Source organism: Vanellus vanellus (assembly GCF_965231255.1).
Source record: "Vanellus vanellus genome assembly, chromosome: 14".
NCBI classification, from domain to species: domain Eukaryota; kingdom Metazoa; phylum Chordata; class Aves; order Charadriiformes; family Charadriidae; genus Vanellus; species Vanellus vanellus.
The window spans coordinates 18120293-18133972 of NC_138919.1; the positions used below are offsets into that span (position 1 = coordinate 18120293).

The window sequence follows — 13680 nt, forward strand, 5'->3', positions numbered from 1 at the left end:
CACACACGCCTGCATATGTATAGTTTTATAGACATGTTTTATAATTGCAACATTATAAAATATTTAATTATGTATGATGAATATACACACGTGCATGCTTTTTATGTAGGTGTAAAGCATATAATTTATATTATCAATTTAAGAGAAATATATTGCATATAAACATACATATACCCACATGCATATGTGTATGCATAACTATAGATATTTAATTTACAGTAAAAGTATTCATAAATGTATATTTTGCACACCTACTGTCACGCACTCACACTTTAAGACCCCAGGCGTGCCGGAAGCACGGAGGGAACAGGCGGGGCCGTGTGTGATTACAGCTAGCTACAAGGGTTGTTTGTGTGCGTGTTTACGACTAATATAAATAATATTCTAAACTATATGCCATACAATTATCGAATTATAAAATTACATACACAAAAGGCTGCTTATGTGCGTATAGTCACATGTGCGTCTGTGTGTGTGTGTACATTATATATTGCCATATATATCTTACACACACACTCTGTATACACCGCTGTAGTTGCCAACTATGTATTTTCTATCCGTGCATCCCCGATCACTTAATAAATGCCACAGCATCAGCCCGGGTGGGGGCTGCAAATCAAAGCAATCCACTCCTGCCCCCGACTACAGCAGTGATGCTGCTCTAAGGTCTGTGTGACCCACGGTCAAATGCGGAGGGGAGGGGGGGAAAAGGAAAGACAGTAAGATCTCCGCTCGCAGAACTCAGAAAGCAGCAGTATCGCACGTTCCTGGTATAAAGTGTTTATTTGAGACTTCACAATTAACACAAAGTCTTCCTTTCAACGCCTTTTTCATACAGTCAATAAATTTGTATTAATCCCTCCCTCCCCCATGCATGATTGCTGTTTATTAATCTAAGCCTTTTTATTTTCACCGTGAAAAAATAAAGCGTTTCCCCACCATTTCATCCGTTCGCTGTACCACCGACATCCGCTGTGCTGCATTAAAGAGGAGGAGATGTAGGATGGCTATGCCTACCACTGGGGTTGAAGTTACTCCATTATTTATCGATTTATTCTTTTTTTACAGAAAGTGTTAAATGAATCAATCACCCAAGAAAAATAAATATATCGTAAAGAACCAAAAGTTCTGCAGTATCCCTTTCCTTTACATACAGCTGCAGTTCAAACACATACGTTGCTCACGGCAAATCACGTCACTCACTGTAACGCCGTCGCCCTTACGTATGGTTGTGAACTCACACTGCGTAGGAATCTGTTCCAAAGGAGTTGAGCCACGAGCCAAATTTTTATACCTAGGCAGGAGAGATCCACACGGAAGCCAACTGCCTACGTTCCACTGATCGGCTTTTACTCAAGAGCAATTCAAATCTTGTGCTTTTCAGGAAATGTCGGCTAACCGCAGGCGCGGGCTCGGCCGCAGCCAGCCCTTACGCCGAGCGAAAGGCAGTGTGAACGGCGCGCGTGCTGCTCACGGCAGTGGGAGCCGGGTCTCGGTATCAATGTCCTCTGGACGTGCATCTCAAATCGTGCGGCTCGGCTCGGCTCGGCTCGCAGTACTTTTGGCACCAGCCTCGCAACTACGTTATTCAATCGATCGCCCTGCCTCTCGAGATCTTCCCTGCAGGTGGCAGAGCTCAAGGAGGCTTTCTCGTAACAAAGATGGTATTGGGTAGGCCGTGAAGTACGAGACCCATGTTTATGCTTTACTGAATTACTGTGCAAAAGGGAATACTGCATCAGAAACCGTAGAAGACTATATTTTAATCAAAGTCAACAGCCGCTGTATCGGAAACCTGCTAACAATTGCTCCGATTGGTTCGTTTGGCTACTTTTTGTTGGTTTCTTTCTTTTTTTTTTTTTACATAAATAATATAGACCGAACATTATAAACATTTCAGCAACCACTTCTAAAAGATCGGAGGAGCCCTTTTAGGCGCCAAGAAACAACTGCAGGATTCAAATTCCAAAACTGTCTTTGGAGTCATCGAATCATCAGATTTACACGGCACCCAATGACACCACCACTCAGTCGAGCTCGATAGGACTGCTGTCTTCCTGACCTTCTTCTGTCTCGTCATCTTCTCCAGTTCCCATCAGACTGTTTAAAAGATTTCCTACAATAAAATACAGGACAGTCAAAATTGCTAGTTTTACATTCTCATCTCAAAAAACTTTCAACTATTCTCCTCCCGTCCTGCTAGGGTGCAGACTTCAATAATGAAAAAAACCTTTTTTCTATTTTATTTTAAGTAAAAGAGTCTTGGCAGGACATGAGTATTCCCACACTGGCTTCCATTAAGAATTTATTGATTTGGGAAGCTGCATTTCGATACTGTTCCTTCTGTAAGAGTACACTTAAGTGTGCTATTTCAGTGGGGTTTTTTATGTACTCTAGTTGCAGCGTGAGAGGAAAGGAAACAACCCAACCAAGGAAAGACACACCTCCAGCCGTGAAACTGTGGAAACACAGCAACGGTCTGCAGCATGCTACAGAGAACTTGTTCGAGGCGTTAAGCGTTCTCCCCGTTTTATTCAGTTTAACGATGCCCGCATTGCTGAAAAGCTGTTATTGACATACGGGATCTATGATGCTCCTGCTTTTCGCAGACTTTGGGTATCAGTGAATCGACATCTGCAGGTAACGCTTCGAGTCAGTTTACAACCAGAGCAGCTTAGTTCTCGGGGAAGAACAGTCAATTTTACAAAAGTAATCCAGTTCCATTTGCTCAATTTTTATTTTATTCAAGAGCCAGGAAACGAGGGCTGACTTTCTCTATTCCCTTTCACTTCTTGTTAGATGGGCGTTACTAATTTCAGAACAACAAAACCAAGATTTTTCTTTACAGGTGGAAGTTATACCATAATGTCAAAAATTAACCAGAAGAGTCATTTACGTGCTTCTCCCCTTCTCAAAGATGGCAAGTGTCCTAGCTTCACCAAACTGATTTCACATACAACCAATTCATCTTGTATTCTCCAGTAGGGACTATTTCTACAGGCTACAAACCCCCCGACTTATTCATTAGAACAAATAATCTGTTTCCAGCACAGCCATTTCATATAGGCCACTGCTCTGCAAAGACTGGCGGTGTCTATAATAAACACCTGTCAGCGTACACCTTACCTAGTAACCCTCCGTAGGACGATGTCTGCTTGGGCGGAACGCCAAAGAAAAGCTGTCCTATTCTATCTAGGTACTGCAACGACACAACATGAAGAACAAAGTCAGCTACTTCGTTTACAGGTGGAAATTCTACAGGCAGCAGGCACACCACACGAGCCAGATCACTGACTCCGACGTACGAGTCACAAACCAGGGACAACCAGCTATTATTTAACTAATTCCGTAGGTGAAATCCTGTTTACAGCTACAAGTAACTCACCTCATTATACATGGGATCTCTCTTCAGCGAAGGTTGATACTGTTCACACAATACTGTAAATACTGTTAGTTTTCCTCTAGAAAGGAAACAACCAAAAATGTAATCACAGTAACAACTGAAAAGGAAACCAAGAACAACGTGAGAAAAATCAGACTGTACCCATCAACCGCCAACAACAGAAACCAGATGAAGTTTAGCAGTGGTTGGACAAAGGGCGGACCCTTTTCTATTGAAGGATGTTTCTGTGTGTACGTCGTGAAAACAACTGATGCGCTGGTCTTATTTTTTAAGCAGAGAAATCTGCAAAAGGAAACAGAACAGGGCAAGTTAAAAAAAAAGGCAGAGCAGCAGTTCTACATGCAGAAAGAAAAAGGGAAGCCAAACACTCAACAATCTCTACTTCATTTGTGTACAGAAACCATCTCAGGTTTAAACTGATGGCAGAAACTAACTGGTAGAGATGTACGTCTTTGGCAATGGTCTGGCTATTAAATGAGGAAGGAGAAAATCCCTACTGAACTACTCTGTGGAACAAGCAGGTTGGGAGGGAGAACTGACATTAAATATTAACAGAATGAGTTTAACCAAGGTTTAAGCAAATTGTATACAAAACAGTTACTAAAAGAGGGCATCAATTAAAAAATGTGGAAAGACTGGCCACCGCGTAATTCAAATTAAACATGACATTGCATTTACTGGTCCAGAGTTTACTATGATGAGGTAGAAACCTAATTAAAGATCCCTTCCCTGGCCCCATCCACTCCCAAACACATCGCCTTTCAGTACGTATCTGCCAGCGTCCGACGACTCTGTTATTCTGTTAGCTCTCCCTCAAAATATCATGGCAGCAGGATCACTAATAACTTTGACACGCACGTCTAAAAGTCTCATCGTAAAGCTACACCGTGAGCTCCCAAGCCATTTGTCAGCAGTTAACAGATCGATTTCCCAATCTTTGTTCAGGCCCAGTTAATTTAACTGGCAATCTCTGCCAGTCCCATAGGCCTCACAAGAGACTTTATCTGGGACAAAGGCTGTCAGCGAGCCCCGGGAAGGCTGCCGCGAGCAGTCTCGTTTTCGGTCGCAGGCTGGCCTCCAAATCTGCACCCGCACGTGTGCGAGGGCCTCGGGCTCCTCGCCTTGCTGCCGAGCAAAGGAACGGCAATTATTTTCATTAGAGTATAAACTGCTGTGTAAGAGGATTTAGTACAGTATTTGAGATACGGGCCAGTAAAGGCTGCAGCAGTAGTGCTGTATAAATACTGGAAAAATAATCTCTTACTGACAGCTCCTCCCCAGAATTTTCCCCCCCGCCACAACAAAGCCCCATAAAATTGTTTAAAGAATCCTGCATACACTGGATTTCCATAAAAGATTTTCTACTGCTCAAAACCACTGCAACCTATATCAACCGGCTATGGAAAGCAGGACAAATCTGACATGACAGCTCACTGCCGCCAAAAGAGACAGACTTGCTCTCACCTCCTCCCTCTCCCCCAACACCTACTCTCTGCCTGACTCCCTGCTGCACAGTCCTGTCTCCACCTCCTCCTCAGACTCCTCCGTGAGCTGCTTTCCCTGACTGAAGAAAGCCATCAGCTGATTAAACGCAGTAAAATTGGCTTTGTCAACCTTAATTGTACATGAGCTCTGCAAAGGCACATCGTGGCTTGCATTCCCACCTCCTACAGAAGAAATGCCTGAAGTAAATGAAAGCCACCAGCAGCTCTGTCAAACCAAGAACCATCGCACTGCTGCTCCCAGAGCGGGGTGACCCAAGACAAACTGTCTCTTAGGACAATGAGACTGAGAGCAAGTACTACGCTAACGGTAGATATAGAGCCTGCTTAGGTCCAGTCTTGGTAAGGCCATCAAGATAAGCCCTAACTAGACATAAAGTGGTGTTAACAAAGCTAAGAATTGTGCTTTCAGGGTCAAACAGATTACATTAATTCTTCAGGCAATTAACATGCTTTCAGGTTTCGACCTCAATACTTTTTTTTTTTTTTTCTCCCCAATCTGACCAATTCAACACACCAGTTTTGAGATGGTTTTCTCCCTTTGTTACCACACCAAGCGAGCTGCAGGAGCTCTGGCCAGTTTCATTCAAAAAAGACACGTGGTTAACCTATAGTTATTGTGATTAAATTAGATTGGCTTCAAACACAGTGTCATCTCAGCAAAACAGTTTAAAAAAGAGAAGTTTAACACCTACTGTAGTACTGCCTGTGCTACAAACATGTCCACCTCACTGCGATATCCCCTGGATGAGGAGTATTCTACTAGCATATTTGCACATCCTTCGCCATCTGTGGAGTGCAAGAAGTGATACCGAGATTCACTATAGTTTTGCTCTATAAAAGGAAAAAGAAAACGGCTTTTAAGAAAACAGTTCATCATACCTGAATGTAAAAACAAATTTGTTAGGCTCGTACACTACAGCTGGTAAAAAGACAAGAGCTACACAGAAGGTAAATAAACAAGACAACTAGGAAAAAGCGTGGGCTTTTTCCTTTATAAGTTACAGACAATTTATAAAGGGAGACAATAAACACGTTATCCTAAATACATCTGATTTAAATACAGCTTATTCAACGCTACCACAAAATGCAGGTACCACTGGGACAAACGGCTTGAGCTGCGGTCCTGTCATTTCATCTAACTGCATGGTGACACTTCATGTGCTGCCACCAGTGCTTAGGAGAAGAATCAAGAAGTTCCACACCAGACTGTGTGCACTAAGGAGTCAAGCAGCACCTTCAGCGTCCTTCTTCCTAAGCGCACGGAAAGGAGGCATTTCCTATTTTTAGCTTAGCCCACTCTCGCTATCAAAATTAAACCTGCTTCCATATGCTGAACAGAACAGCGATTGTACAGGAAAGAAAGGTGTGAGAAATGGCAGCGATTTGTTAGAACTTAACTGGAAGCAAAGCATCATGCAAAATCCCTGCAGTGATAAATCAAAACTGGATAGCTGCTAATTTTTGGAATTTAAAAGCTTGGTTTTAAAAAACTGAGCCTTTTCTGATGAAATTGTCAAAAACTACAGACTAAGAAAATGTACACATTCTGCTCTTCAAAAGAACAGTGAGCAGACGGCTACAAAATGGGGATTTTTACTTTCAGAATGCAACTGTTTCTTCTCCTAATCCTACCTCAGCTTCTAACTTAAATGCTCCGAGGAAAATCCTCCCTTTCTGGCCGGCAGCAGCCACCAGTAAGTCCCAGGAGAACAGCTATGGGATTGCCTATGACAGGCAGAAAGGCAACGAGCTGGAATGTTCACCATTGGGTCACTGTTATATGAAACCACTATCATCACTTTGCAGCTACTGAAAAATTTAAAATAAACAAACAATCATCTTGCAGTTATTAATTCACAAGAAACCACAGAAGTGATGGCATTTATTCAACTGTCCTCTCTCAGCTTTGTTATGTTTTGAATATCAGACTTTAAAAACTGGCTATCGTCCACAATTGAAATAATTATTTAGTGCATTTTTGGTTTCTCTTACATCCTATCACAAGTGATAAAATCCCACATAAATCAAAGGCAACGGCATTCATTCTGGAGTAAGCCTGCTGGTCAACATCTCAAAAAGTACCTGATTACAGATCCAACGACTGTTTTGGATGCTAGGTGATGCATTTCAATCTTTGTCAGGTTTATCCAGGATTTAAAAAGGAAAAACCGCAACAGCTTTGCTTCCCAGCAGTTTTCCTCCTCATGACTCAAACTACCTCAACATCTACAGGATCACCCTTCCTTTTACAGAGAACTTTACAGCAGTTGCGGTTTGGGTTTTGCACTAATACAGAGTTACAGCTCCAGGATTTTTTTGTTAGTAACATTAAGCTGAAGTTATTGCAAAAATCAGGTAATAGCAGAACTCAGTCATTTCCATCTCAGCTTCCTTAGATTATTTCCAAAGCAGATCTCTTACAATATCATTCTTTCAACATTTTCAAAACAAAACAAAGAAAACCCAGTTGATTTTTCTTACCTTTCCACAGGGTAATTGCTAGTAACTGGTGCAGTTTTGGATGTCCAAGTTTTCCTGATCCCCCGCTGGACCACTTTAGTGCTCTGGATACAAAAGCCACTCTTTCGGGAGAATTTGGATCCATTAAACTAAACAATTTAGCCAAGTTTTCTAGAAGCAATAAGATTCACAAATATTGAGCATTAATAGCAATAGGATGAACCGATGCTTCTAGTGCATCTTTAAGCTACAACATTTCAGTGCTGTTGTGCCTTTAAGCTCCCTTAACAGCCTCCATCAGCCACCTTCAAAAAGAGTGACTGTGAATTTGAGCCACTCCTCGTACATCAAGTCAATCTTGCATCTAGCAGCCAGCAGCATTCCTGTGACTCCTCCACAGCCAAAAGCTGTGCCCTGCAGTCATCGGGGGACAGTCGCATCCTTTGGGACAGGACATCCCAGAGCACCGTGCAGTTCCAAGGAGGGGAGGGATGACTGCAGGTTATGGGGCTGCTCGCCATCCATAGGGCTGCAGTTCAGGAAAGCACAACCAGAAGTCATAGATGGGACAGAAAATGTCAGAGCTCATCTAAGTAAACAAAGAATGGCCTCTGTCTGTCTGTCTGTCTGTCTCCATCCATAGGTTTTTGATTCCAGCAGTAGTCTGGCCAGGCAGCTCTTAAGGTTTCCCCAAATTGCTTCTTTACCAAATCTCATGGTCAAACAAGAAAAATTACCTTGTGAACAGCTGAATCACAAATCACGTGCACACTACCACACTGCCAGGGGGGGAAACCACCCACCAAAGCCCTGGGGACGCAGGGCTGTGCAGACAACGCACTACTGCTGCATCGAGGAAAGGACAATGCCACAAGACAGCGATGTTTGCTCTAAGCATGCCAACAAAGTTCTCGGGAACCCATTATTCTCTACTAAAGTTCTCCCCTGGTCCATTTCTCTGACAAAGGTAACCCTTAGCCACGCGGGAGGGCACACAGCAACAATTTCAGGTTTCAAAACCGTTAACAGTCACTGTGAAGTGAAAGCACATCTGAGCACCATCAAACCGAGCGCAAAGGTCACCTCACCTAAAAGGTCATCTGCTACTTTTGCATCCGATTTCTCCAAAGACTCCAAAACCAGCATGGACAGATCAGCAGCACTGTTTTGCTACAAAACAGACACATACTGGCAGTGATGTACATATTAGTACATAAAAGAAAACATCAACCACAAGTTTGTCAGAGGCAGATTTAATCCTTTTATCAACATCTAGAGCACAGTATCAAGTCTCAAACTTCCCTCATAAAAAAATTATAGTAATTTGATGGCATGAAAAGAGAAGCCTCCAGGAAAGCAAAACAAATGTGGTTATGCTTATTGTTTGGATGCTCACAAACACTTCTGCTTTATGTTCCAGCTTGGCATAATCCTTCTTTGTAGAAAAAGACTCAACAAAGAGATAAAACAGAAGATTACAAAGCAATTACCCCAAACATTTACCATTGAGAATTCACCATTCACCCCTCAAAATCTTGGAATAACAACCCCCTGCCCAAACCACACACACAAAACGAGTGACTTACTTGGTTATGACTGAAGAACAGCAAAGCCCCTGAATACATTAACTCTCTTGCTTCCGCGTGTTTTCCTTGTGACATGTACCTGAAAAACAACACCAAAGCCTTGATAAAAATTACTGCTAAATAAGTTGTGTACGCTTAAATTTCCTTACATTTAAAGGATTAAAGACCACTAACATTTAAAATAAAGGCAATAAGGGATTTATTCTCAAATCAGGTTAGTTTCAATGATGATGTAACTTTCATTGCAAGCTACAATTTGTTTTCCACTCCAGACTTGATGGAATACAAGCATACACAAGTATAAGAATGAAAACCCAGAGCTTCAAACCTGATTTGGGCTGAAACAAAGAAAAGTGCATGATCCCAGGAGTTCACCTGAGCCAAAGATGCCAACGCACTGAACCACGCCACTCAGACGGTCACATTCGAGCCTTTACCAAAACCAAAGCCAACCCAGTGAAACAGGTTTTGGAATACACCCTGGAGAGCTCGCACAGCCGACACTGCCCAGCAGACTCCAGCCCTCTCCTCACCGATGGCTCCTTTCCACTGGTTTAAGGCTCTCTGACCAGTACGACTCTCTGCCAGGGGACATCAGCCACATACTAGTCCTCTGCTGAGCCAGAGTAGCTTGTCTCTGATGGGTCCCAGTAAGACAAGAACAACCAGCAAGATCTACCGTGCTACACTTTACAGAGTCACCAATTCACAAAAGAAAAACATCTGGTCTCTCAAATATAATGCTCCAAAACACACCTGCTGCAGCTTTCACCTTCCTCACTTGAGAGTTAACCAAGAAATGAAGAATAAAAGAATTTGTTCTCAATGGTTCTCTCAAGAGCAGGAGCCTCGTACCACAGTAACTAAAGGTCTCAGACAGTCCCATCTCTAGACTATGAACGCAGCATTTCCAATGAAAGCAGTTAAGGTGTGGCAGCAGATAGGTTCCCATTTCCATTTCTCTTAACTGCTTCTCAACAAGTCTGTTTTCTGAGTAGTTAATAACAGCCGTCAATTTGCTCGTATCAAAAAGATAAGACGTCAGTTCTCCCACACTGCTTCAGTATCTGCAATATTTGTTTTGTCCTCTATGACACCCGGTCGTGCCGTGCCCCTGTTTCCCCCCGCTCTGCTTTGTGCAGCGGGAAGGCCCCCCCCGCAGAGCAGCCCCGACGCACGAGCGTCCTCGCGGGGTGACAGCAAGGGGTTGGTGGCTCTGGGAGTGAAGCAGCCAGGGGAGCGGTGGGACAGTGTGGGCGTCACACTAACCCGAAGGAAAATGAGCAATGGTGAATCCCAAAAGCTCTCGTGCTGCGTGTGAGACCCCTATCACACGTGGCAGTCCCAGGGACAGGTCCTACTGGTAGAATCACATCAGACAACAAACAAGGGAAGAGACAGTGCTCCCACCCTGCTCACTGTCTTCCAGAAACCCCAAGGTCTTTTGTCCAAAACAGTCAGCAGAACTGTAATAATGGAAGGCATGGGGAGGGGGGGGTTGGAAAAAGTAACCTCCACAATTGAGACTTGCAATCACCATAGTAAATGCTCCGCACGTTAATCAAATGGATTAGCAGCTCCAACATTTTTACAGTTGGCCTCACATCCAGGTTTGCTTCTCAGGTGTCTGACTCCAAATCTCAGTGTGGATACACTTCTGCAAATTCCACTTCCAGTAGATTCCCAATGCTACTTGGGAGCTCCTAATTTGGGAATATTACAACAGCTACTAAAAGATGCTGAAAACAGCTTTAAAACATAAAATACACTTAAAAGTTGTTTTTGTTTTTTTATAAAGCACTTTAATTAAAAAAGGTTTTTTAATAATAAATATTCACGACATTGATCTAAATGGTATTTAGACTGAGAGAAATCCTGGAACAGATTATTCATACCAGAAGAAGTACCTACAAGCATCAGGAAAACAGATGCCAATGTAACTAAAACAGGGATGTTAAACTTGGAAGTTTGACTCCATCGCCAAATCAAAAACAGAGCAGAGCTCAACCCAGCCAGCCCATACAGTACCCCCACCAGCACAGGCGATCCTGTCCGGAGGCATACCGGACTCGCTGCCGGGGGTCAGGCAGGAACAGCAGTTTTCTACCTGCTCTGTGGTTCACAGGGAGGGATAAGAACTCTGCAGGAGGCAGGCTTATGGTAATCTTTCCTCCTCCACTTCTTCCCTTCCTCCACCCTCACATACATCTCAGTTTATGACTTCTGAAGCTCTGAGTCAGGATTTCAAGTTTAACACACAACTCATGACAGAACAGACTAATGTTTTACAGGCTGCTGTCATTTAAAACATACAAGCACTGGCTATCCCAATTACAATTCCACAGCTGAGATCATCTCACGCCGTGTTAATGTGTCTCTGGAAAACTGCTGACATTTAGCATACATTTTACAGAGGACAAACAAGACTATCCAGGACTCTTTTTTTGGCCTCGGTGACTTTCCAAACAAATTTCATAGTCTCATTACATCTTTTTGCCTAGAAGGAAACCCTCTTCCTAGCTATGCAAATACCACCTTTTCATTTAATTGAGCACCTCCTTTCTCTTGCATTTAAAATGGAAAAGGCAGGATCTTTGATTCCAAATTAATTCAGGGAGGCTTAAGCAAAGTATGTGAGTTAATACATTCAGAAGACGGGATGAGAAGTGACCAGCTGAGCCAAGTCATCTCCCGCCACTGCAGCCATCACATCACATAATCCTTACTATAAAATAGGCCACGCTTTGTCTTAAATTCAGATTTATTCTCAAATACAATTTAAGTCTTGAGGCCTAGATGGTGTCCTTGCTGATCCCATCAGAAGGCTACAGCAGAACACAAGTGCTTTATTTAACGGTGCTTGGCACACAGGGTAGGGCACGCTACCTCACATACACTGTGGGTGCAGCAGTAGGGCTATGCACCAAGGACCCTCTTCCCCACATGCCTGGACTCTTATTTTTCTGTGCATACCCACAGGCCTGCTCCCATTCCACCTCTGGGGAGAGCTGACACACAGGTGAGGTACCCAGACTCAAAAGACAGTTTTCCCACCTGCCCTCCCCCACCAGAACCACAAGTAAACAAAGGTGGGACCAACCGAGGAATACCTTATTCTGTGCCCCTGAAGGCCAGGGCTACACAGAACCGTCCAGGTTGGAAGGGACCTTGAAGATCATTGAGTCCAACCATCAACCCAACACTGCCAAACCCACCACTAAACCGTGTCCCTCAGCACCACATCTGCCATCTTTTAAATACGTCCAGGGACAATACATTTTAGATTTTGGTGAGAGAAAGGGTGACCACTGCAAGCTGCAGTGGATGTGAAAACGAAAATAAAAATCTAAAAAAGTTTTGCAATAAAAATAAAGTTTCTTATGACATAACAGGCAGTAGTAATATTTCCGAATAAATGCCCAGGCCTGCTCTACTTAAGTCATTGTCACGCACACAAATATTACATCAACTAGAATCTATTCTCATAAAATTCCTCTGCACAGCTGATTCTTGCCATTCCCCAAAAGCGGTACCAGAGTGTAGTAACTACCACGCAACAACGCAGCCCCGTTTCCCAGCTGAGCATCAACCCAAAACCTTAAAACCCTGGAACACCCCCCATCCAGCAGCCAGGCTGGCGTTTAAAGCAAGCTGCCAAAGCTGAGGCTGTAAGGAAGGCCCGAGGAGCTCCTGGACCCGGGACAGGCGGCGGGCCGGGCCCCGGGGGTTGCTCAGGCCCGGCGGACCGAGGCCATCCCGCCTGGTAGGGCGGGGGGGGCACTCGCTGGGTCCCTCGGGCCGCTAAGGGACGGTTGGGGGGGGTGGGGGGGCGGTGGAATTCAGCTGTCCGTCCATGACAGCTTCAAGTATGGCGCAACGCGCCGCCTGCACGTCACGGGGCCGGGCCGGTGCTCTCCCGGGAGGCGGCGGCAGGGAGCCTCCGCCGGACCCCCTCCCTCAGCGGGGCCGGAGTTCACCTTCAAACCCCGCCGAGCAGCGGCCCCCCCGCGCCGCCCCCGAGCCCTCTACTCGCACGGCCGCCGCGCCCCTCCAGCGAGGGCCAGGCCGGAGGGAGCGGGGAGGCGGCCAGGCCGGGCCGGGCCGGGCCGGGCCGGGCCAGAGCCACCCGCGGGCCGCCCGCTGTCCCCAGGCCGGGCCAGGCCAGGCCCAGCTCGGGCCGGCGCCGCTCGCCCTACCCTCGGCGGCACGTACCCGCCCCACCCCGCCCCCCCGCGGCCCAATGAGAGAGCAGGAGGCGGAGATGGGCAGAAGCAATGGCCAATAGGGAGCGCGCGTAGGCGCGGCAGCAGGGTAGGTTGCGTGGGAAGGCTCTGGAAGGCCGGGCGGGGGAGGGGCAGGGCGACGGGCCGGGCCGGGCTCTACCTGAAGAAGAGCGTCCGGTACATCTGGTGCGCCTCGTAGTAGTCGCCCTTCTCGACGCTGGCGCGCAGCTTGCCTTCCACGCGCTGCACGCCGCCACGGTTCCTGCCGCCGCCTTTCGCGGCTTCCTGCTCCGCCGCCATAATCGCCGCCGCCATCAGCGCGGAGGAGGGGGAGGGAGGGAGGGAAGGGGAGGGCAGAACGCAGGCGCAGGAGCCCCGCAGCCGCCGCGCTGCCCGGCTTCCGCCCGCTCCGACGGCGGCCGGCGAGGCCCAAGAGGGCGCGGCCGCGCTCTGCGTCACGTGGCGCCCCGCGGGCGGGGCCGGGGGTGGGGGGGGGGAAGCGC

At 46.0% G+C, this 13680-nt stretch overlaps 1 protein-coding gene across 1 annotated transcript; it reads right to left on the bottom strand.

The window, feature by feature from the left end:
- Positions 1 to 764: 764 nt before the first annotated feature.
- On the bottom strand, positions 765 to 13598 carry GET4 (guided entry of tail-anchored proteins factor 4). The gene is made up of 9 exons (XM_082490823.1): positions 13338 to 13598; positions 8955 to 9033; positions 8457 to 8538; positions 7390 to 7539; positions 5601 to 5739; positions 3545 to 3685; positions 3386 to 3461; positions 3127 to 3199; positions 765 to 2116 (listed from the first exon to the last, which is right to left on the bottom strand). The coding sequence occupies exons 1-9, from the start codon at positions 13490 to 13492 to the stop codon at positions 2028 to 2030; spliced, it is 984 nt and encodes a 327-aa protein (XP_082346949.1). The 5' UTR covers positions 13493 to 13598; the 3' UTR covers positions 765 to 2027.
- Positions 13599 to 13680: the final 82 nt, after the last annotated feature.

Excerpts from the sequence above, each read along its gene's own strand:
- GET4 (XM_082490823.1), bottom strand. The coding sequence starts at position 13,492 with ATGGCGGCGGCGATTATGGCGGCGGAGCAGGAAGCCGCGAAAGGCGGC. Across the intron at positions 9,034-13,337 it reads TACCGGACGCTCTTCTTCAG|GTACATGTCACAAGGAAAAC; the intron begins GTAGAGCCCGGC and ends GTTGTTTTTCAG. Across the intron at positions 8,539-8,954 it reads TGTTCTTCAGTCATAACCAA|CAAAACAGTGCTGCTGATCT; the intron begins GTAAGTCACTCG and ends TCTGTTTTGTAG.